General features: G+C 24.2%; 2 protein-coding genes across 4 annotated transcripts in view; one reads left to right on the forward strand and one right to left on the reverse strand.

The window, feature by feature from the left end:
• The window catches only part of LOC113552309 (tachykinin-like peptides receptor 99D), a 208,499-nt gene extending 191,886 nt beyond the window's left edge, over positions 1-16,613 (reverse strand). The window contains exon 1 of the mRNA XM_026955122.1: positions 16,225-16,613. The gene's annotated coding sequence lies outside the window, so the exon portion shown is untranslated. The remainder of the gene's footprint in view (positions 1-16,224) is intronic.
• Positions 16,614-22,869: 6,256 nt separating this feature from the next.
• Positions 22,870-26,883, forward strand: LOC113553140 (venom protease-like). 3 transcript variants are annotated; one of them, XM_026956313.1, is made up of 8 exons: positions 22,870-23,071; positions 23,890-23,966; positions 24,873-25,136; positions 25,195-25,342; positions 25,450-25,616; positions 25,746-25,859; positions 26,032-26,183; positions 26,456-26,620. In XM_026956313.1, exons 2-8 carry the CDS (start codon positions 23,897-23,899, stop codon positions 26,618-26,620), a joined length of 1,080 nt encoding a protein of 359 aa, XP_026812114.1. In that variant the 5' UTR covers positions 22,870-23,071; positions 23,890-23,896. The 3 variants fall into 3 exon arrangements, with proteins under 3 accessions (XP_026812114.1, XP_026812113.1, XP_026812115.1); XM_026956312.1 differs by having other exon boundaries at positions 22,871-23,391; XM_026956314.1 differs by lacking the exon at positions 22,870-23,071 and having other exon boundaries at positions 23,897-23,966; positions 26,456-26,883.
• Positions 26,884-27,214: the final 331 nt, after the last annotated feature.

A 27,214-nucleotide genomic window follows, 5' to 3' on the forward strand; every position in this document is an offset into this window, starting at 1 on the left:
TAAAAGTCTATTGATTTTAGAGTGATTTAACTATTTTAATAATTATTATTTATTCTGCATATGTGTGGAATATGAATACAATTTCAGACAAACGTATATTATACTTAAGACTTAACCCACTTGCTGTTATTTTATATTAATCCATCTATAAATATTATGTTTATATAGTAACAACGAAATTCAATGTCCCTTAAAAAAAATATATTATTGCTAATTAATAATTACATCATAATAAAATACGAGTATAAATATATTAATTTAGAACTCTAAAATGTTCCTAGCGTAATTTTAATCATATGTCAACTACGTATATTTCAAATATCTTTGAAAATCGTTTCTCGTATATATATTTTTTATAAGCACTTAAAGTTTGAAAAATGACATAAACACTATACTACTACCTATAGTAAACTGAATTCTACTCGGGAGGAACATCTGCGATGATTTATCACTGCTTTCAAATTTAAAATAATATAATACAACACAGCAGAATATAGCCGAGAGGTGGCAGGAATGCAGGATGCGATGAGCACCCAATATAAAGGATTCAATATGAAAATATTTACATGGTACTTTTTACCGTTAAAAACATACTCGTTTTTATAGTCCAAAACAGAATGTTTGATTTTGTTCAATATTAAATTGATAATTTAAATTTATAATAAACGATATACATTATTTGATGATTTTTTAATTAAATACAGGTACATTTTTACCAATTTTATAATAGCTATATTATCATAGTGATTTTAGAACATAAAAGTAAGGTCAAAACCACGAAAATAAAAAATAAAATTAATCAAAACAGTAGTTTTGAAATGTCAGAATGCCTAAGACAATTCTGAAAACAACACTATATTTCTTAATTTTTTTTTTTATTTATAAAAAGCTATATTTACAATCTTTATAGAAAATCACAATAAGTAAATTGGATAATATAATAATCATCATTAAATGTCTTGATTGGTTTGAGGGAGTAAATTACACTATATTTAAAATTATATATTGAAAAATATATTACTATTTTTAAATTAGTCATTTTCATTCGATTATCTTAAATTATATATTAATATTATTTATAGTGTAATGTAAGTATAAACTTTGAATGTAATCGAACTACATAAAATTATATATATATTTAAATTTGTTTGTTCATAGTAATTATACATTTAAATATTATGGAATTCAAGATATAAAGATTGTAAAGTAAAAATAGTTTTATAGAATGACATAATCACCAAAGAAAATAGTAATTTCAACCTTTATTGAGATATTTTCCGATAAGAGACAAAATAAGTTGTTAGAGAACAATGAAAATCAATAGATAGGTATACTATGTAATAATAATTATTTGTTGAGAAATTAGTGCTTGATTCTCATAATTCGAACACCTTATTTCCTGGAAATTAAGCAATAATATAACTGCTATTATAGAAGTTTTAGATTTACAGTATAACATATAAAATTAAATTAAATTATAATTTTAATATGAAAATATAGGTCATCAAAATAAATTTTTAGTTGATCAAAGAAAAACGGCCCGCAAATCTTCCGACCAATGCGTGAAGTTGTTATTAATAACTCAAAAAAGATCTACTCAGAATAAATAATGGGCTGTAAAGTTAGCTCAGAGGATTTAGTAGATGATTTGTTAAGATGTTATTTAATATTTAAATATTTATTTTGTAAATTTTATTTATTTATAAATATTATTTGTTTAGGATTACACCACTGAACTATCATGGAAGGTCAAATTAAGGAATTAAGGGACTGAACAACACTTTTGTGACATAACAAATGAGCAGTTTAACGCAAATACTAGTCTACAACTCTTAAAAAAAAAAAAAAAAAAATGGAAATTGGGCGAAAAACACTACGTGGTATTAAGTTTAGATCCTACCGACAACATTAATTACGTTAGGGCAATTAGAATAGACCACAATTTTAATTTACAGTGTTTAAAAAAAAAATTAAAAAATTAGTAAATGTGAAAATGACCATTTATTTAATCATAACATTATTTATTTAATTATTTAAAATAAATACATTTTTTCAGTACTTGGGTTTTCAAAATTTTGATTTCGCTCTTGTTGCCGATTATCTACATATGGACATGCTTATAATAGATTAAGCTTATTTAATTTGAAATACTTCAATAATTATACAACGAAATAATTAGATATACCAAATTATGTTCATAGTAAAATTAATCTTCTGACATCATTATGTTCTGTTTATTATAATACGAGTAATTAATTGATCAATATATATTTTTATAGTCTCAAAAAATAAAACATTAATTAACTGAGTTTGTTTATCATTCGATAATTTACTATTTAGTATAAGTTTTAATTATTAACGGAATTATTAACAATTAAGATTTAAAAAACATATAATACATATGTATGTATGACGTATGTTTTATCCTTGTGATATTATGATAAACTATTTATTAGATGAACTATAAAACATCAGTCTAAAAAATTCACATAAATACAAAATAATTTAAATGCGTAATACAAAAATCGTCATTTAAAATAAATAAATAATTATTTTACTTTTATGTATTTTATTTATTTATTTTTCCATGGTTCGCATATATCATTTTAAATATTAAATACAAAACTCAAACCTATCACTTTTTAATAGCTATTTTTTTATACTTGAAAAATAAGGTATTTGAAAGTAAAAGCAACCCATAACTTTTTTAATCTTCTTAACTGTATCAACAAGAAGTGTATTTTTAAACGAAGTAATAACTTTTATTTTATTATTTATAATATTAAGCCGATGTTTCTTTAATATGAAGTTTCAATTTTTTTATTAAATAAATCACTGTGCGAATTGTCATATTTTGTAAAACACTATACCTACTGTTTTAAATTTAATTTAATTTTCAGATAATTACTACAACTAATACAGTTGTCGTTGATCACGTTGTGTTTTTAAAATATAAAATATTGAAAAATGTAATTAATTTTACTTTTTCATACCATTATATTATAGATGAAGCTTAGGAAAGAATAAAACACAATATTAAAGAAAATGCAATATCAAATAGGCAAGAGACTCAATTGTTGTGTTGCAACAACAAGATATAGCCTTACAAAAAAAAAACATAAGATAATTTATAGGTAGAAAACTTAAAAACATGAATTTTATAAAAACTATTATTTATACTTAAACAGTATTACTAATATCCTCAATTATATTAAATTATAAAAAAAATATTCAAAATAATAAGTTGTTTAACTTAGTTTAATTTTTAACTTAATAATAAATTTAGGTTGAACAATTATTTAAAAACCAAACTTTTAGTTTTAAAAAATAATTTTAAGAGGATTACCATACATTTTTTTGGAACATGTGTTAGTTTTTCTTTGCTTTGAGTATTTTTATATTTATTATAAATGATTTCAAAATTAATTTAAAGAATAAGCAGTTTAATCAAAATTATATAAAAAAAGAAAACAATGTGTTCTGCTATACAGCATAATTTAATTGTTATATTAAACATTATTACTTACAAAAAATGGTTACATCTATGTATAAAAAAATATTCACGTCGTTTTATCGTAATTTTAATCTGTTACATTATAATACATCAAATTGTTTAAATTAATCTTAATGTTATTACATTTCTAATAATAAAAAAATATATAATTGAAATGGAAGGTCTGAGAAACTTTATTAGTGTATATAGTTTAGACTATCACTAATTGTTTGTAGTCATAAACTTAAAAAAACACTAGAACTTGTTTATAGCTTTTAAACAGGTTTTATTATTTAATTTTAATTTTTGTTACAAAACTTTAATATCCAAATTTAATGCATATTTATATCTACATTATAAAGCCAAACATCCGTTTATTAATTAGTCTATAACTTTGACGAATATACACTGTTCTGAATACCAGTTATATTCTGCACAATAGGTATATACTAAGGTGCTAAGTTAGCTTATAAATTATATTTCAAACATTTTAATTGATTCTACATACTTTTTTGTTAATTTAATTAATATAATTATGGTTATGTTTGTAGAAAAATATTAAATGCCATTAAAATATAATTCTTATAGTTATTTTAGTACAATGTCAAGTTAAAACTGAAATGCAAATGTATGCATACTATTTAGTTAAAAATCTTATTGTTATAGGTTATTTAATAAATTTGATATTAAATATTTTAATTAAATTTTAATCGCATTTATATTTATATTCATTATAGATATTACAAAAAAAAAAGTATTTGACACAAAGTTATGAAAATAAATGACTCCTGCTCATGGTACGAGTAGGTACCTAAGAATAAAAATAACACATACAGTAATAATCGAATGTTGAGCAATAGTTTAGGAACCAACTGAAAAACAATAATAAAGGTTATGTAGTTTTACTAGACTTAATATTTACCAATAAATAATATTTTTCTCTCTAAAAATATATTCAGAACAAAAATTTCATCGCAAAAATTGTACACTATTTGCTTCGCTCAGCATCTAACATATGACAATCGACAACGGGTCAATACAAATTAGTGAAAAACAAAAATGAATTTCATTATAATTTTACGTTTAAATTCTTCGATTTTCATACATGATTAAAGTCTTAAACATTTTAAAAGCATAACTCGTATAGACTAAACCACTAAAATAAATATATTTTACAAATTACTATGTCAATTAAAGACAAATTTCAAACCAATCAGTTGGGTGTTCTATATCTCCATGATAAAACTATAGATTTCAACGATCATACATTATGATTAAAATAAATTATTCTAAATTCGAACGTAGTAAATTTTACCTGTTCTGTCTGAATTAAGTATGTGATGAGTATAAAAAATAAAAATAAGCCAAAAAAGGAGAAAAAAAATGAGATGAAAAAATACAATTATATTAATAATTTACCAAGGGTGTGCGGCTAGGAATCTTTAAATGGAAAGTAAGTGATATATATATAATATAATATATAGTCTTGGGAAACGAAGAGTGGGTATTCATCCGGAGTGACAAAAAAAAAACAGAATCGCTTCTCGAGAGACCAAAACTCGCGCGTGTACGGGAGACTAATTAAACACTAACGTTTGATTAATGAAGCCCTTTTGACGAAGTATCATTTGAATCACTCCGTATATGCAAATGCCCTTACAGACCTTTGTGTCTTTGTTTTAATTATACAGCTGTAGTTAAAGTAATTTAATATGAGCTATATAACACGTTATGTGTTTATTAATCTACTTTTATTAAAAATACCTACTTTATTGATACTGTAAACAGTAAGAAGACAACCACAGAATTAATATGGTTTATTAGGTTTATTTAAGATAATAAATATGCATGATTTATTATTCGTGATATTTCTATCGTCATATCGTAATAATGATTATAATACTAATATGGCACGCGTGACGGATAAATTTTTCTCATTAAGTACTCCACAAACGAAGAATACCAATAAATCAAACATGCAGAATAGTAGCAAAATAATATAAATAGTAAGTACACGAAAATATTAAATATATACAAACGATTAAAAGTACATAATATATTTTCATATTGTTTTTAGTTTTGTAAGTTTATAACAAACTGGTGTTGATAACGATAGGATATTGTTGTCATTTAAAATATTTGCGGCAAGTAAAAATTATTCAAATATTACATAATAATAATTTATGTCCTCAACTTGAACAACATGATATATATTTTTATAAAATCCGGAGATAAGTACAAACAAAAGGCGCATTGTTTAACACATGCGTTGCGTGTGTACATATTACGGACCATCATAAAGGTAGTTGACATCATAGATATAGCTAAAATAAACGTTTCACCTTCTCGGCACCATGATGTGATTTTTGGATAGTGTCCACGTGTAGACGACTCGGTATGACTCCCCGGAAAGTATATTATTATTGTTATTATAATTAGCGTAGAATGTTTTCTGATTTTTTTGGCATCCGAAGAAATACCGTAACGCGCAGTCACACAACATGTTTGAAAATTCGATTTCTACGTTAAAAAACACGAATGAAGTAACGCACAGTAAAAAGGTGAACAAACTAAATAAATGTGGATTGGTGTTTTTCTAAAAAAAAAAAAAATAAAACAATTCTAATGGAATTACAATAACTTATTCTTTTAGCGAGAAAGATCGGAGATACCTATTAAATATATTCTCTTCAATAATAATAATATTTATCAATAAATCCTCTTGGAATGTGTGTTATAAGAAGACATTTTTTTTTTTTTTTTGTAATTGCTAGTAAAAATACTAACTTATAAAATTATGTATATATTATAATTATTATGTTATTATAATATATTTTAGTAGGTACCGTGAACATAAACATAAACTGTTGTAGGTACATACTATTGTCTATTGTCACTTTTCACTTATCTATTATTATATTAATAAAATTAAAGAAACAATGAATTCAATAAAATTTTTCTAATCGAATTACATTGTTCAAAATACAAACTTCTAAAAATAAACTACAAAACATTTCAAGTTAAAATCCATAGGTAAGTACATCGAATAAAGCCTTCTGTTTAATTAATCAACCTCCCCCCATGCCAATATTTTTTTTTCAATTCCTTTAACCATAGCAAATACGTATTTATCGCATAATAATAAACGAATAATTAATTTAATCGCGAACATTTCCGTGGTTGTTTCCTTTAATTACCGAAATATTCTTATAAAAAACTAATGTTTTTAAAAAAACTTTTAAATATTTTCTTTCAATAAATACACACAGCGTAAATTTTTTTATTATTATTTAACAATCTAGAATAACGATTTGGCTCAAATAATTTATGATGGTCGACTAAAACAACTACTGCCTAAATTATAACACATAACACTCAGTTTCGATTTATTGTATTTCCGTAAAGATATTTTATAAAACGTGAATCATTTAATATTTTATTTGAAGTATTCATAATTACTTTTAGAACAATTTATTTGATTACACAATATTGTTTTGTATTTTATAATATGTCAATTGTTTGAATAGTATAAACTATAAAGGTAGATACCACATTAACATAATCATATTATAAGTACAATAACAACTTCATATTCATACATCATATTTATACTTAAATAATAAAATATCACAACCAAGAGCACAATTTCAATGACGAACTGGAGATTCAAAATCCCCCTATTTTATATTCTGAGGCGAGCGGTTAGTGTATTGGTTTTATAATGATGTGTTGTTTTTTATCCCGTGTGTCATCAGTCATCACCTTTAAAGCAATAAACATTTTTCAAACTTCTATATTGAGGGTGGTTCCTAATTCCCTAAAGATTTGATTTAGTTGGTACCTACTTTATAAGTTTAAATCTAAAAACTCCGTGTAATCTGAAAAATCTGAAACTACGAAAATAAAAAACGAGAATATTTACACAAAAACAGCAGTTTTTGATCGTATCAATGATATATATTATTTATTGTTTTTTTTTTTTTTTGTTATTCGAACACCTTACTTAGATTTTGGAAATGGTCAAATGTTAATTTTAAAATTGATTACAGGACGTATTTACATTATTTTAACAAAGATATTTTAGTAGACTAGGATTTTGATTTTTTTACCAAAATATATTTTAATTTTATATTCTACTGTTTTTGTTCGTAGATGAACATCTTAATAATTTCTTTTTTAATTATCTTCTTAAAACTTTGTACATCAATGTGATTGATACAATGGTACATTGGTACATAATGTAGAGCAAAAGCTATATAACATAATATGCCCCTAGATCCCATATGCCAACAATTGGTATATATTGTTTATATTAACGAAATTAGTTAGATAAGAGATTCAATGCTTGAGCTATAGTCCATTATCCTTTATAATTTAAGTTTAATAACTCGAAAACCACTCGTTTAAATTTGGATTTAGATACATCAACATTTTTGAAAAAGCATCCACCCAACAATTTTAATGATAACATAATATTAATATCTAAATAAATAATAAAACATTCTTAGAAATTATATTTTTCGTTCAGAATAATGTTCCTATGAAATAATTTATTATTTTTAACTAAATTTAACACTCTTTAATTATTACAGTAAACTATTCGATAACAAGGTACAATTGAAACCTACTATACAGCGAGGGACTTCCCCGAGTTTTTTCAGTTAGTATGAATAACATAACGAGCAAATTCACCTCCACATTCCCTTTTTATTGTTCAATAATCACATAATTAATAATAGCTTTGTGACATCGACTTTTGATATTTATTCACCCTTACCATTATTGCCCATACCTTTTGTGACTTTCATCTATAGACCTTTTCAATCGAATTGATAATTTAATACTACTGTATTTGTTAGTCCAATTATATAAATAAATTAAGCATTCATTTATCATCTGCTATTAAGACTTATGAAATAAATGAATAGTAATCGTAGAGCGTAATAGATATACAAATATTACAAAATATAGTAGACACTATTTTATCGATACGTGTGTTGTAGTATTATTCAACGAGTGTATTCTACACCATCGTGTCTATCATCTTAGTAATATAGAATTGAATAATATGCTGAACAATTTGATTAGGTAGGCAATATATCAATAATTATTTGCTATATTTCATCTTCAACTCATCAATTACGTATAGAAACCGGAAATTTAGGTGTGCAGGTGTGCAGCGTGCACTGTACCTTAAAAATCGTTCCCTCGATTGAGTTATGCGCTTTTTAAACAATAACAATAACTATTATGACTGACTGATGAATATCAGATAAATTTACAATCCAAATTATAACATGATATTTATAATGATAATAATCACATTAAACATAATACAATTTATTGGATAAACCTTAATTCTTGTAATAATATGACAGTACAGCTTATGATAAGTTATAGGAATAAGGTAAAAATACATAATATATTTTATACATAAGGAAAAATTGAAATTAAAATAAAATCAAAATTTTGTACGTAATAAGCAATTTGTTAATTTAATTGATAAGGTTTGTATTAAGAATCCATACTTGATGTACTTATATTATGTATTAATAGGTTTACTTTCAGACTACAGTCAAACAAATTAGCAGACTAATCAAACATAATAAATTCAGTGTTAATGGTTGGAATTTAAAATTAATCTTTATTTGATTATTATATTTTTGTGCTTAGTTATCTTTAAGATTATTCAATATTTTATTTATTGACTACATACAGTATGAAATAATCTAAATCCTTTTTTATCGTTTTATGGATCTTATTATAAAACTCCTCGTATATTAGATTTATAGTAAATTTATGTTCACCACTAATATTTTTTATTGTATAGTTTTAGTATCATATTAAGTTTACCTACTATCAAAGTTAAAATTAGATATATAACTCGAACGATTTGATAGGCTTATATTGACATTTTTATTTTAAAGTAATTTCTGAGTTTTAAAATTGTTTTACATTATTACATAATTATAAATCACTTTAAAAATATATTATAAATAAAAAGCCTCGAATAATATTCTTAATTCTCAATTTGATAACAAGTCAATTCACTCTCACATTAAAACTAACAACACAAATTTGACCGCTGAAATTCTATATTTAGTGTGTCGCACATGGTTCAGATAAAAACAAATAATACACTAACACCCTATATATACCTAAAAATGGTGCATCGATAGAAGATATTACCAGTAATTATATATCAATTTAGGTCATGTATTCACGTTTCTGCGTTGAAATCATCGTCTTTTATATCATTATAATGTAATTCCGGACATTCGTATTGGTAAATCTCATCATCACTTATTGAAACAAATTTTATATTGTAATAAATAAACATAAACTTTACTGATATAATAATATTTCAGTATACCAAATTCATAATTATTTTTACAAATCTACAATAAAATAACATTAATAATATCACGTGTTATCCTTTAATTGTAAAGAAAAAAAATGCATTATTATTTTCAATAATTCAATCATTGTATGTAACAGATACCTACTTCTAATGGACTGCTTCCTCATTTCAGTAATTAATTTTATTAAATATATTTCTTTAATTCGTATGGTAATTATATGTGCTTATGTGCTATATAAAACCTATAAAAACATTTAACCATTAATCACGAATAGCAATAATAATAATAAATATGAAAAACATTAATTAATAATGTATTTAATTAACGTCTCGAAGTCGTAACGTTTAACTATGTCTGTTCTCTATATATAATTTATTAATTTCCCAAACAATATCTTAAGAAATAAAAATAATATTCCTACGTTTTTTCTTCTAATTATAAATATTATGAGTGGATATACAAGCTGTTTTTTATTAATTTATTTTAAATAAGTAAAACAAGTAGAAGCTCGACATAATAATTTTAGATTTCACTAGAAACGCAATTATAATTTGTTTTTTTTTAATTTTTATGTACAAAAATTTATCAACAAATTAAAATGTACTTATAGCTAACTTATTTAGATGATTAGTCACGGTAAGATTGAAGTAATCACTGAACGACATAATTTTGTCTAGCTTCGTTTGAACAACAGCCCAGGCAGCAGATGTATGTGGTACATAAGAAATCAAAAACGTATTAATAAAATTCTACCAAAAGGTTTTAAATTTCAATATTTGGTAAGACAATGTGATTTTGCTGAAATTTTAAACAATAATAATGGTTGTTCAAACAACAAAAATAACATGCAGGTAATATTATTACAACACGTATAGTGTATTATATAAAACTTAAAAGCAAAAAGTGTGTAGCACCATTGTAATATTTCGTTAAAGTGAAAACTTTAAACAATTAAAATTATAATTTATAATCAGACTCGAAATAATAATAAACCCTTATTAGTATAACATAATAGGGTAACAAGTGTTATAAAATAGAATCGTCGAGCAACATTACTTTTTTAATATTCATATGTACAACGTCTTATTCACTTTAAAAATAAATAACAATATAAACAGTATAGCACTTATTTTATAGCTCAATACATCTTAAGAACAATAACAATATAAAAAAAGTATAATGATCGTACCATTAAACGCGTTATTTTGAGTAATATCCGTTTCCGTTACTAATCCTTATCATTCTGATTAATATAAAACTAGGTGAAAAATCTCAATTAGATGCGTAATTTGTATGCTAATAATTTATTTGACTTGCGTGTACTAACATCGTTTGTCGTTACAATGACTATAATAGAGTAAAAAGTCTTAAGAACGATCACGGCAGATTATTAAAATAATATATGAAATAATTCAACGCCGAACAGAATATTATAGACCATAGTGCATTTAATATAATTTAAGGTTTTTAATGATGATCAATAGTCTATTTTGTCATACGATATACCTATTAATTTTTATTGTTTGAGAATATATATTAACAGGCTTATAAATTAAATATCCAATCATTTGGTTTAATTTTTGTTATTGGTATGAATTATTTTCAAACTCTGTAATATTCTTATCTACAGATTATTGTTAATTTTTTCATGAAAATAAGTTATTCTGAATAAATTTATTAACTTGAAATTTAAATAGGCCGTTGAACTATTTTTACCTATAAGGAGCAAAGATTTCTAAACACCAGTACACCACCTAACGATTTTATTTTAATATATCCACCTACAAAAAAATATCATAAATATAATATTTACAACATGTGTCCTATTTTAAAACGGTTTAATAAATTTTTAATTCACAGACATCATAATCCAACATTTTTAACTTAATAAGTATACAAAAAATGTAAAGTATAGTATAAAATCACATAAAGGACTTGTATTGCTCATAATATAATGTATGTACCTATAGATACTAGATCCCCACTGATTTAATACTGTTTTAAATCCACATTTATTTAAATCAATTATTTATAATAGTACATTTTGTTATTCGTTTTTTTACGGACCTACGCAAAACCTATTTTAAAAATGATTATTTTTTTTTAATCAGTAAGTGTATAAAATATAAAACATACTAAATCTAGTTTAAACACAACAGCTACCCCGCCTGGTTTTTAAAAAGATATTTATAAATGTATCCAAGTATCGTTTGTCAATTTAATTAATTATTAATAATGCTATTCCTTCAAAAATTATATATTGTAGAATAGAATTTCAAAAATGTTATTACAAAACCAGTGCAAAGTTCCGACCAACTCACAAAATAATATATAATATATTATATACACCAGGAATGCGCATATTATGGTATAGTTATAACTTAATAACAAAACGGTAATTTTAAACAATTTATTTTGTTTTATTAAGTCTATTGTACAAAATAACTTATACCACAAACTTGGCGTCACGCGAAGCCACAACCAAATTAAGATATTCATAATAATATAACCTACGTAAGCATGCACCAAACAACGTAGCACTCAATAGGTAAGTTGGTACATCCGTACAAGTTTACAATGACTGATAAATATATTTGTATTGTATAACATTGTTTATTCTACGGTTTTCGCTATTTCATACTAACAAAAGCCCATTTGACAATTAATTATCCCAAAACCATACTATTTATAGACACTATATAATGTTATAACAACAGAAACTATGTAACATCTATATATTATAATACAACAATTGGCGTAAGTGATTGAGAAATTTCTGTATAAATTATTATTCTTTAATTTTTTTGAATAATAATATATTTAAACATGTAATATCCCTAATCATTAAATGAAAGAAAATGATTTAACTTTAGTTTTTACTTAGAAAATAACCCCAACAATTTTTTTATGTCAATTGATAAATTATAATGACATTTTTATATAAATCAATTTAAAACAAAAGTTACCATAAAGGTACACTGGGATAAACACATTAAGTGAATATAATACGGTAACAAATATTTTAATTTGTGAGTTATGAGTATTTAATTTTTTAATTTATACAAAAATTCTTACATACATAGTTGCTTTAGTATTATTGCACAGAATTTTTATTTTTTTTTTTTTTTTGGTGGAGTTTGTTTAACCACATAACAAACACTTTTTTTATTGTATTAAATATAATAACAGTTATTAATACACCATAATAAAATTCGTTTGATCAAAAAATCAAATTTTAGATTTTAACCCAGTTAAAACTATGTTAAATAATTATTTATTTATTCGAATTTTTAAGACTCTCAATTTGATGCTAATGCTCTATTTAAAATTAAAAGTTATAAAAACAATATAATTTTTATTATCCTTGACAAAATTGTAATGTATTAACTTTTCTTTTAAAAATGTGATATTCATACTGTAAATTTAAATAATATTTGTGTATTTTGATTGTAAAGACGGTTTATCAAGTTTTTAAAGATCTTAACTTTATCAATAAATAAAAGAAACTTTTAAAACTAGAAAATTATAATATTAAAATCATAGATTTGATAATAACGAAAACTTTATTTTAACCGCGTAAACTTAGACTAATATAAATCCAGTATACCTACACGTGTATAGTTAAAAATAAAATATTTGCTAATAAATACAAGTATTTTTATTTGAGTACTATAGCCAGTGAATAGGTATGGGCCATTTTAATGTGACCATTAATAAACGTTTAATTATCGTATTTATTTTAGAAGAAAAAATATTATTTTTATTAACCGATTACAATATCATTGTAATTTATAACTCATTTACTCAAGTATTCTAATTAAATTATTTGTAAATGCAATTTCCATCATTAACTAAATAAATTATTCACTTATCCGAACTAATGGTTATAAAACCAAAACCACGTTTTTTATTACTTATACAATTAATGTATTATTATAACCAATAGGTATAATATTCAATATCCATTATAACCACTGCTAATCTAATTATTATATTATAAGATGTATATTTATTTATAATATAAATATAATTATTAATGAACTATAAAATATAACGATGCTACAATAAAAATTTGTTTTAACGAACTGTCATGAAAAACGCGTATTGTGTAAAAGACAATTGAATGCAACTCACTCGTAAAAATGCCTTTCTTTGGACGTTGAACCAGTAGGAATTGAGTGCATTTTATATTGAAAGACAATGAGCTGGGTACATCAAATCAAATAGTATTTCAATGTATTTCATTTTAAGGCTATAGAATTGAAAATAAAAATATTAACGTTATTACAAATGTATAACGCTTCCGACGTGAAGACAAACTTTGGAACCTTTATTATAATGGAGTATTCCAAAAAATTAATTAATTTGATTTTGGTTACCAGATATATGATAAATTATAAACAACCATGTCAATAGATTAGTACCTAGGTATAAGGAACTATAAACATTATGTTATTTGTCAATGTTACGTCAAATAATGACAACTTACAGTGAAAAATTAGTATCATTGTTATTCATGAAGTTAATATCATACCAATCCATAATTTGCTACAAAAAACATACCAATTTCCTGGTATTACTTTTATTCTCAAAAAAAGCGCCAGTGTGATAATCTATCATTTAGTTTCATTTTTTTATTTTTTTCCCTTTATGTGTATGTTGTAATAAAATATTCAAATTATTTATTCAACCTTATTAAGTTATTATATAATATTGTTCTTTATAACTGCATTGTTTTCTGAAATTTTTTATTGAATAAAAAAAAAAAAAAGATTATTTGTATATTTTAATTATGTTTTTATTATTTATTATATTATTATTTTATATACTCAACACAATACAAAATAATAACTAAAAAAATTATTTTCTAACTAAATGTGTAATAAAATATTGATTCATTTAAAAATAAAGATTAGTCATACACAATATTAATGTTTCTAAAAAGTAAAAACATAATTTTATCACAAAATTACGTCACATAATAATATTCTAACTTTTAACCCATAAAATGTATTTTTGCTTTCTATACTTGGCACTTGCATAACCAGTTATGCATTGTTGTAAGGTGTAGTATGTAAAACCAATAGTTACCATTATATATTTTTTTTTACATTTAAAATTCAAAATATTGGTCCAGACAAGTGAACATATATCTTATAATTTAAGCATAGAAAAAAATTTGAACATTTAATTTTTATCTTGTCTAAATCCACATAGGTACACGAATTCAGCATTGTAAAGTCGAGTCAAATACACTACCATTTTTTCGTTATCGCATTTATATAAACATAACATAAACAGTTTTTAAATAGCCAAATGAAAAAGAATATTTTCTATGTATTTTTTTTTTTTTTTTGATAAATTATGTGTATCTATTATAAAATAAACACTAAACAGTGAGTATTTTATACTTCAATTGCTGCTTAATATATAATTGAAATGTTAAAATATGCATAGGAACTATGTATTCGTAATTTTTTTTTTTTTAATTATTACAATATTACAATAGGACAATATCAGTGATTCATATTAAATAGTATATGACAACATTGGGAGTAACAAAAAATACATGACCTACTCCAGTGGTTTTGTAATTTTTATGATCTTTGCCAATAGGATCACTGCTACCTACGTGTGCTGCATGCACAAAAAAAGTAATATACTTCGTTAAAAAAATAATGTAATAAATTAGTACCTATAAACAATTAATGATAATTTACTTTGTTTCAATATCAAGACAATAGAAGATAGTAATAAAATTACAATTTTTTTTTTTAATCATTGATATAGTTTTGTTTAGCTTTATACTAGGTATTATCATAAGAATGGGTACATCACCAACTTCAAAAGAAAAAGCTCGTTTACAGTTTTTTCACTCTTTATTAATTATAATCAAACACATGACTTGTATGTATTATAAATGTTTACTAATTTTATTAATAAAACAGCTATAAAAAAAAAAAAAAAATGTTTTTAAAATTATCAAATATATTTTTAACACTTATTTTAAAATGCGTTTAATTCATCTATAGTATTAGGTACCTATAATTTTTTCTACGTATTCTACTGTAGAAAAATATGAACAAAGTTCAATGACAAAAGTATTTTCTTATATAATTTAATAAAAAGACATTATTTTGATTAAAGATTTGAAAAATACCTTTAGAAGAGAGTCATTTTTTAAAATTTTAAATTTGTTCAATATTAACGTTTTCTTCGTAGACTTACCATGAAAACGATAAATCCGATCTTACAAAACAATACAATAATAATTATGATAATATTTACTTAATATTACGCTTATTTAAGCTATTCATATTAATAATATATCATTGAAAAATATTCAAATATATATTTGTATATTCTTACCTTAATGCACTTCAAGTCCCGTGAGTAATGCCATATCCAATAAAATACGTAATTTATTATTAAATTTGGTACTGGTTAAAATTCAAGAGAATCAAGAGTAACAATAAATCATATAGAAATACAATAATGTTTTCAAATATAATTCGTTGATTATTACACGTGTGTAACTCGTATTATTAACTAGCAAAACTGCAGTAAAAATAGAATAGGACGACTACAATTTTCTAAAATGTTAAAATTTAAAAAAACACCCACACAATTCTTGGAATAGTATTATACTTTACGGGGGCTAAAAAAAAATCAAAAAAATCTTATGATTTATTTTCGTGGCGTATTGAGCATTCGCGAGAACGAGTCGTATTAATAATATCGCGCTCACGTTGTGACGGAACGGCACATCGCGATGCACTGTACATATTTTGCTACCTAGAGGAAAACGGTTGCTGGAACGCTCCGCAAGATTTTGCGCTCTACGCTCTGGGCCTAATTTCGTATTTTTTTTTTTTTCTGTTTTACTCTCTTTTCTCTATTACAGATTACGGACGTTTAAACGAATCTGAATATGATCGTTATTGCACGTATAGTACGAATAGCCAATATATATACGAATGTATTATATTAATAATATAGTGTAATGTTCAAATAATTAACGTCAACGTTTAATTACTATAGTTAAAAGCAATTATGTTGTAGACTTTATATTATTATATGTCCTATACGTACGTAGAATATCTACCTATATCATAGAAATTAAACACAGTAGGGAAGGGGTTAGATATCTTTTTGAGGATAAAGACCTCACATTTTTTTTTTACTTTTGACTAAAAAACGTACAGGATTCGTACTTTTAGGATTTAATGTTTTACGCCGCTGGCTTAACAAAGCTAGTTATGACAAAAAAACAAAATTTACTGTAACGATCAAATAAGCGTGTTATATAACATATTATAAGTACGCCTAGATAATATATTAATATGTAAATATACTACAATATATACAGGTATATATAGTTTAATTTTTATACCCACGAAAATAATAAAAATATTAAATTGTATTAAGTTAATAGGTGGTAATTGAAAGGGACGTATATATAAGTTCCTATACCAGACACTGTAGATGGAAAAATTATACTTGTTATATTTTATGTTCTTATAAGAGTATTAAAGTTGAATATATCATAGTTTTTGAACCATGTTAATATTGAAAATATGTTCCTGGTCTAAGGTTATTATGCTTTAAAAAACTATTAATTAACTATATGATTATTTTTAGGCAACTATTGAGTAAAAAAAATATTTTAAAAAAGGTTTATTTATATCTAAAATTTTCAATTTTAATTATTTTTTTTTCATTATGATCCAGCAATTATCTATAATATGAGTTCAAGTGAACTTAATTTTGGTTTTATAAGTTGTTATAGAATTATTATAATAGATCTATTTTATAAAATTGATGTTTTCAAATTTTTAACTTCTCGTATTCCATACACTATAAATATATAATTATGATAAGTTTCATATTAACAATTCGCCTATACGCTCTGTGGTCTATTCGAAGATGTACCTTATAAAAATTTAAAATACCTACATATTATTATCAAACACTTGAGTGCTTAAAACTTATAATACGCTAAAATCTTGTATTAATATTTGACGAAAGTAAATCTAAAGAAATGATTAAACATTAATTATCCATCACCGTTATAATTCTGTTGGCGATCTGTCCAAAATAAATATTTTTTTTTTTTATGCCATTTAAAAATATTCAAACAATTTTCAAATAGATTTATTAGTTGTTGGACATATTTTAAATTTCTTGTAAACTTCCTATTTGCTTATTCCATATTAAACTTTATATAATGCTCACTTCAAAACTGACATTAGGTACATATTTATAAATAAAAAAAAAATTATAACTTAACAAAATGTATTCAACAATATTTAATGAGGTTGGAAGTAAATATTGAAATCAAAGTTAAATTTTAATTTGAAGTTGAAAATTGAAGTGATGTGAAGTTTGAAATACAAAGTTCTCTGAGTATAGATAAGAGTGGAGCTCCAAATATTCCAACAAATTTAAAAATATTAAATAAGTTGATTTGAACATTGTTAAATGGTTTTTAAATTGTTTTAAAAAAATATAATGCTAAATGTGAAGTTGCCAAACAAAATTTATCCGTAGAATAGAAAAAAGTGAGACTTCGATAAATTCCAACAAGTCTATTTTCAAATTATTCTAAATGTTTTGAACATTTTTGAACTTAGTAATGCCCTTTTTCTATTTTGATTATTATGACAAAAAAAAAACAAAATTATTTTAAACGAAATTACTGATAAACTTTAAAATATTAATAATATAGCTATTTAAATAATATTATAAATGTATACAAAAATTTATTTTTATGTCTTGGCTATTATTCATGTCTGAATATTACAAAATAATATGCAATATACATGTATTTGTGACCTGTTTATGCTTTCATTTTTATAACACTAAACATCGGACAAGTTTAATAAAAATACATAGTACGTATCTAAATACAATTAAATAGTAAATACTGTATACAAAAATATAACCTTACTTATGCCTATGTTTATAATCTGCAATATTAGCAGTGAAATATTTTGAAGTAAAAAAAAAACCAAAGTAAAAGAGGATTATTGGATTAAACGGATTGTATGATACCCAATGTAATTTTAAATGAATTATAATTATTTTCTGAATTAATTTAATTCAAAGTTTGGGAACTACATAAGGTTGGCCAGTCATTTTTAAAATATGAAGCTATTTCGGCTAAGAATAATTATTATTACGTAAATTTACTTATAAGTTATAATTAATTTAACTTATAAGTATCATATTAAATCTACCGAAATTTTCTTTCTGCTTAAGCAATTAAACAAAAAAAATAAAAAAAATTATAATAAATAAATAATTATTGTTTTTATTTTTTGACTATCAATTTAATATGAAATAAATAAATGATAAATGTATACTACTTATTCATAGTATTATTACTTATTTGTACATATTAATATTATAGTAGTATAACGTCAGTTAATATTTGTCGTGTACTCATGTACCCAGTTATTCTATTTTAAATTGTGTATTACTATTTGCCGACAAACAGAAGTATATTATGATATAAACATAATATACTATTATGAAAACTTAATTTTAAGACATTAAAAAAAAATAAGTTAAAACTTTTTTTTCCTTGAACTATTATTGCGAATATAAATTATAATATTATTGTAAATCTCTACAATCATAATTTATTAGTATTACAAATTTAAAACCAAATCACTTTTTCTATCCACTTAAATTCTTGATGATTATTATATTTTATTTCATGTAGACATTATTTAAACACATATAAAAATTATTTTATAATTATTTATCAATAGGCAATCTATTAAGACACTATTAATAGTTTTTATATAGTCTATTCAATCGGATATATTATTATAAATTCGGATAAATATTATGAATATAATTATTTATAATCGATAATATAACTCAGTACTCGTATGAATACTGATCACGACAGCATGTTATCGGACAGTCATCCGTACTACACACTACACGATCTAGTGGAAAGACAGCGAGTTTATGGTAGTATAGAAGATAGCGCCGTCAGTCCGTCACGTCATCCACCTCTTCAGTCACTAGCAAAGCTCTTAAACTAATATATATTAATATAAATGTAAGTTTAAATATTTTATACTGAAACATATACGATTAACTTTTTACTTCACTTAAGATATTACTTACCGTGTTCTAAGCTTCATTCAAGTTAAACCATACTAAATGTTTAGTTTATCCACCATTTATTTTTATTTTATTAGATATCAAAACGTGTTGTGCGCAGTGCTGAGTTCAGATAGTAAAAATAATAACGATATAGATATTAGATTACTAGTTAAATAAATATTTAGATTAATATGAAAATAGAATATCCAATTTTTATCTATATTTGTATCTTACAAAAATAGTTAATTTTTACTAATGCTTGACATGCTAACCACGTGAGAACTATTTCTAATATTTCCCACATTATTTACCAAATAGTCGAAACGGTGTACACAGTGTTATAACGTATATTGATATACGGCCATGATGGACGGACGGGTACTTTATCGACTATCCTTATCGAATTTAATACTTTTATACTATTTAACTAGTATTTGTTAACATTACATTTTATGTAAAATAACTGAATTAGTAAACGATTTTTGAAAAAAATATACGTGCATTCAGTGCCGGATTGGCAAGATATCGGGTTACCGAGTTATAGAATTTCTAACGTTTAATTATAGCTACAGTAACTGTACGGTTTAAATAATTCAAATCATTAATATTTTCTACCAATGATTGTACTAATTTATCACAAAAAAAACTACCAAACACTCAAAACCGGCCCTTATTTTGAGCGGCCCTACTCGGTAGCTCACCAGATCAATCCCCATGTGCATTGCACAACAAGATTTATCTATATTATATTCATGTAGATTTTCATAATTTAAATCCTCGATACCAATTAAATATTAATTTAATTATTTATCTAAATAGGTATCACTCAACACTGATTGTGCGATTGATATTATGTACTTACTTGTTATACATTTATATTATCTAGTTCAGCACGAGCAATTTTTATCTTAATTTTTATTTTTAAAAAATAACAATATTATATTATGATATAATACTATGAAAACCGAATTCATCAATTTAAAGTGACAATAAAGGCATTATTATTGAGCGATTCTTAGAACCGGATTAGGCCATATCTATACGTAGGAAGAGTTAACGTTGGTAGTTTGTTACACTTACACCAATTAATTTTGCATGTATATGTATGAATAATTCATAATTACCCGTATATTTAAAAGTGAATATTAATAAGTTATAATAATCACGTTTAGTTATTCAATTCTGTGTACGCTTATGAATTTTATTTTGAAATATTTATAATTTTGATATTTTATAAATAATAAATATATAAATATAGTAAAGTTATTTTATTCATATTGAAATTAGAGATTTATACTAAAAATATCCACTTAATAAGCGTCTAGCAATCTAATTTTAGTCATTAATAAAATGAAATAAATAATGATAAACAAAAATAAATTATAGTGATATTTTCAAAAATATTACTTTTAATTAGTTTTAAAATTCTATAGAAAACCATAAATGAAAACCCATAATACAGCTTAATCAAGGGTAGACTACGTTAAGATACATTATATATTGATATACCTGATACAAATAAAGCACTCGTAAGTTTTATAAAATTTTAACTTAAATCTTGTATGAAATATTGAACCCTTGCCAAAGTAACAATTATACATTCATAAATGTATATTTTAAAGAAACGAAATAATGCGAAATTAACCTTTAGTAATGTATTTTTATCGTACAATAAGTCAATAATACTTGCGATAGAAACATTATATATTTGGTTGCATTTCATTACATTTAAAATTTAAACGCCAAACAGTATAATACAACGTACCTACTACACAAGATAGCGCTATGGAATACATAAATCCCGGACATTGGTAGTCTGATTTGAAAAAAAATGCATGCATATTGTTTTTGAGTAAGACAAAAAGGTGAAAATACAAATTTAATTAAAAAATAATAATTGTAATACTCCTCCCCCCATATAATATAATATTTATTCTCTTATCATAAATATAATATATATAGATTTTTATTATTACTTACTAAAATATTAAACTCCTTTATTTTATGAGTTGGTATTGTAATAGTGTATTTAATACTTGAAAGCAATCGGTATATTAAGTTGAAGGCTAATAATAGTACATTTGGTTAAAGACTACTGTCACATTTAGCTCTAAAAACTGTTTGCAAAATTGGTATAAAAATAAGGTTTGAAGTAAACCGGTACACGCTACTTTCTAGAATTCCTATATTATTTGTACTTAAACGTGACCTATAGATATTTAATTTAACTGTAGATAAACTTGCTGTAGATATATAGATAAACACGTGATAAATACAGAATTGATAAACCTACCGATGTATTTTTTTTTTTGTTATTGTTATTTTCAAATTTTTTATTGAAACTTTTTATATTTTTTAAATTTATACATGAAACGATAAAATTTATAAATTGTAGTTACAAGACTTATAAAATATAATATTGGATAAAAAAATTTGAATATATATTTTAATTATTAATTTTGTGAATCGAATAATTTGTATACTCGGACTTTTGTCTGATAATACCTAAATAAATGAGTTCGGACTTATTGTTCGATTACTTTTCAAATTTGACATTTTGACCGATTACCAACCGGAATATATCCCTTTAAAAGTTATAAATACAATGATAATCAATAAATAAGACAACTCGTATTCATTACATGTAAGAAAAATGATAATTAAAATTAATTTTTGTATACATAATAATGCTTATAGTTGAGATCTTTAATAACAATAAAAAAAAAAAACAGTCAATTTTATGCATAAACTAAAATAAATTCATATGAATTTTCTCACTTTTCATTTCTCAAATATTGATAACAGTAATAATTCTGTCTCACATCCAATGTTCCAACACTTACACTAGGACACTCAACAGAAGTTCGTAATCGACGAGACGTGTTCTGCGGTATGTGGAAATAACGCTGCGTCGGAAATGATGGACTACGTCATCAGGAATTTCCATTGATTCACAGGTCGATGTGCGCTCAAATGTAAAAAAAACATAAATGATCTACTGATGTTGTGAGGAGTCCGATGTACCTACAAACAGTACGTTAGTTTCCGTCGACTGCGCAACAAATAGTTTTCATAGTACCTACTATTTAGATAGGTATTATATTTTATTACCTTTATAGTTAACCTACAGATTAGGTCACTTAATAGTTAATAATAGTTATGTATTTATTGTAATCGTTCGTACTAATTTAAAAATTCTTACATGAAATAGTGTTTAATTTTAAATACTAATACGTCTACTCGAAATACGGCGTGTTTTTGTATGAACCGTGTGATCTATTTAGTGATGTTTATTTTCGTCCTCTTGCGAATAAGCTATAGAAGAAGCAATAACCAACTCTAAATAAAATCCGCTATCATAAATCAGCAAAAAAAAAAAAAATTACCTTGTATAACAATTTCTAAGTTTTGCGGGTAATTGATAAATATTATATTATTTATTCATTGATTAAGTATAAGAACCCTCTTATTGCTTATTAATTATTATTAAAGAATTGTAACAATGATTAAGTTAATAGATATATATTACAAATAACTCACAAAACTATCACACCTAACTTAACTATATCTATAATAAAATAATACACAGGTATTAAGGTATTCGAGTCTTGGACATAGATTTATATTATTATTTGTTAGATATCTACTACCGTCTACCAATTATATCAATAATCGTATAGAGATTGCATTACATATTAAATATGCAAATTTAATTTTAACACTTAAAAAAGTAGTTAAGTTCTTACTTTCTACTTAATCTATTGAATAAAAATGCAAGACAAATATTATAACATGGAATAGTTTAAAATTTAAATTTTAAATTTTCCACATTATTAATTGGCTATATTTTAAGTTCTTTTGATTCTATTTTCTGTTAATATGAATATAAATATAATTATTTGCTCTTTTCAGTTTTACTATGAGATTAGAACATTATTGCATTTTTATGATACTCGTGGTGGGTATGACAATTGCTCAATCCAACAATGGTGAGTTATATTTTAATAGTATACATTTTATAAAAATAATTAACCTAATTAATATATTATATAAAATAAAATATTTTTTAATACATTGACTTAATGTTAAACTAAGTAACGCTATGATGCCTGTAAATATTATATTTATACATCAAGGTAATTTAATTTATATTGTAATAAATCAGTGGCGTCATTTGTGGCATGCAAAGGTGTGCAAATGCATCCCATGAACAAAATTATTGTTATTTATTTTGTTTTATACTATAATTTCTATAAATTGATCTATATCTACACAAAAAATGTGTTGAAAAAAATTCATGGAATGACTCGACCATGCGAGTGACTGGTATTACTTTAGATTTTCAATATTGGTTTTGCACCCCATGAAAAAATGTGAAATGATGTCCCTGTAATAAATTCAATACTTATAGTAATTACTAAAAATAAAATTAATTGCCTACAAACAACTGCAAAAGTTTAAAAGTCTTACGGTATTGAGGAAAGATGAAGACTTTCGAAAACTTAAGAAATTGTGTGTATTACTGCAGCTGTCTAGCTCACATTATATCATACAAATTAAAACTATATATAAGTATTATTATTCATATGATTCCCGTACACTCCCATACATCATAATATCTATCAGCTAGATTGTATCTATAATGTTATTTTAATCAATGGTCAAGGTAAATAATTTACGTGTTATTCTTTTATCTGATTTAAATTTAGAAATTAATCATTTATATATATATATATATTATTAAATAGGAAATAATTTATAAGTATTAAGTACTTAATTAAATAATAAAAAATTGAATTTAAATATTTCTAAATTTTTTTTTATTTTATTTTTTACTCTGTATTGATATCAAATATTAATACAATTTTTGTTTTTATTATTATTATTTCTAATAGTATGCCGTACACCAAATTATGAAAATGGCATTTGCATTGATATTAGAGATTGTCAAAAGTTACGATTGCTTCTGCAAAGCTCCATCAATGAATCTAATATAATCTTTCTTCAGAAATCAATTTGTGGCTTTGAAGGTACAAGTTCGAAAGTTTGTTGTCCATTCGATAGTTTAATTTCAGAGAATAAATTACCATCACCAACCACATGTGGACAAAGGAAGGTTGCAAGTTTTCGAATGATTGGAGGGGATCGATCTGAATTAGGTAGGTTAGAACTTGAAGAAAACTAAACATTTTATGTTAATATTTTAATTTTGATTAGGTGCTTGGCCTTGGATGGTAGCTCTTGGTTACATAAATTTGAATATAAAAAATAATACTCTACAATGGTTATGTAGTGGAACACTAATTACAAATTCATACGTATTAACATCTGCACAATGCGTAAAAAATCGTGATAATATAAGACTGTTAGTAAATAATATTAGTGATTTTTTAATGAACCACAAATATGATTATTTAAAAATATTGAAAATATTATTTCGTAATATTTTCATAGTAATATATTAATTTTAAGGACCACGGCGCGCTTAGGTGAATTAAATTTGGATCCTAATGTCAATGACGGCGCAACTCCATTGGATGTTCCAATTGAACACGTTATAATACACGAAGAGTACAACACTGAAGGAGTTCACAACGATATAGCATTACTAAAATTAAACCAAAGTGTTATTTACACTGGTACGTATTAACAACTTCATCAAGCTTTATAATTTGTATGATAATCCTGGTTGTTTTTATCTAATTTATCCTATGTATAATCATTGCAATTATTTAGTGTAAATAGTGAATATTCCCAAATATTTTCAGAATTGATCCAACCAATCTGTTTGCCAATCACTTCAGATGTGCAAAATATTAACTTGACAGCAACTATGCTATTTGTTGCTGGTTGGGGTTCCACCGATCCTACGTCATATTTAAGTAAACATAACGATATAATATTAGCCACTATGTACAATAATGAATACAAATAATAATATTATTGATTGTATGAAAAATAATGTACACTGTAGGTATATAATAGGTACATGTAGTGTCAATGTGTCATGTACCAACGTACAATCATGACAATGCGTTCATTATAATTTTTCAGGTGAACCACGCAATACAAATTTGATGGAAGTTCAGATTCCAATAACGAATACTACGGAATGTAAACAGTTATATGAAAAAAATAATACCGTAATCGATGACAGAATTATATTATGTGCTGGACATTCAATGGGGGGAAAAGATGCGTGCCGAGTAATTTTTTTCTTTTAATAATACTGATTATAACAGGGATGGCCACAACGAGGCTCACGAGCCGCATGCGGTTCTTGACATCAAGCTTAGAATAAAACTAATAACTATTTTAATTATTTTATAAACATCTCTTAACTATGTGGCTCGCTTAGAATTAGATTCATAAATTTGCGGCTCCTAAAATTAATGTTATAGTGGCCACCCCCTGGAGTATAATATGTAAATTAAAGCATTATTAAAGCATCGTGATTTAAATTATGCATATTTTTAAGGGTGATTCTGGTGGACCTTTGATGTTACCTATAAAAAATCAGTACTATTTTATGGGAATAGTATCTTATGGACCTAAAATATGTGGAGAACTAGGTCATCCAGGAGTATACACAAGAGTGTCTTATTTTGTCGATTGGATTACAATGAAACTGAGGAACAGCTAGCTATTATAAATTTGAACTTTTTAAATGTTCATATTGTATAGTGTAACTATACGTTTATACGCGTATAACATGTAAGTCGTGATGTAGAGTTAATAAAATAGTTTAACAGTGCCTCCGATTACTCATATAATTTTTTAAATGTAGGAGGTATCTAATTAAAAAATTACTTTTTTTATCATTTGTTTTTAAGTTGTTATGAACTGGTGGTACCTATTCGATTGTTGTTATTGTTCGTTTAATAATAAATTTATAATTCAGTTCAATATTAACTACTAAAATGTTATAGGTTTAAAAAATTTTTTTTTAGAAATTAAGGCAATTTAATTTATATTTATACACAGTATTTCATGTTTCGAGGCCTTTCTGTATCTTATGAAAACCGGATTGCTAAAAAAAATGAATAAAATAACGCATCCAAAATTTTTATCACAAAACATGGGTACATATCAAGATTTTAGTGGACAATTTTATATTTTAGTAATTCATAAAGAATTATACGAGTATACTATATTATTCAACCAATTTGACAGTATATTTATTGTTTACTGTAGATTTGGAGGTACTTACATAACCTATAGCTTAAAAATTTGTTGT

The sequence above is a fragment of the Rhopalosiphum maidis genome, chromosome 2, assembly GCF_003676215.2.
Source record: "Rhopalosiphum maidis isolate BTI-1 chromosome 2, ASM367621v3, whole genome shotgun sequence".
Taxonomy (NCBI): domain Eukaryota; kingdom Metazoa; phylum Arthropoda; class Insecta; order Hemiptera; family Aphididae; genus Rhopalosiphum; species Rhopalosiphum maidis.

What these genes read in the sequence shown, in the direction of transcription:
- LOC113553140 (XM_026956313.1), top strand. Translation starts at nt 23,897, where the DNA reads ATGAGATTAGAACATTATTGCATTTTTATGATACTCGTGGTGGGTATG. An exon ending in AATTGCTCAATCCAACAATG is followed by an intron (nt 23,967 to 24,872) that starts GTGAGTTATATT and finishes TATTTCTAATAG; the next exon opens with TATGCCGTACACCAAATTAT. An exon ending in GGGGAAAAGATGCGTGCCGA is followed by an intron (nt 26,184 to 26,455) that starts GTAATTTTTTTC and finishes CATATTTTTAAG; the next exon opens with GGTGATTCTGGTGGACCTTT.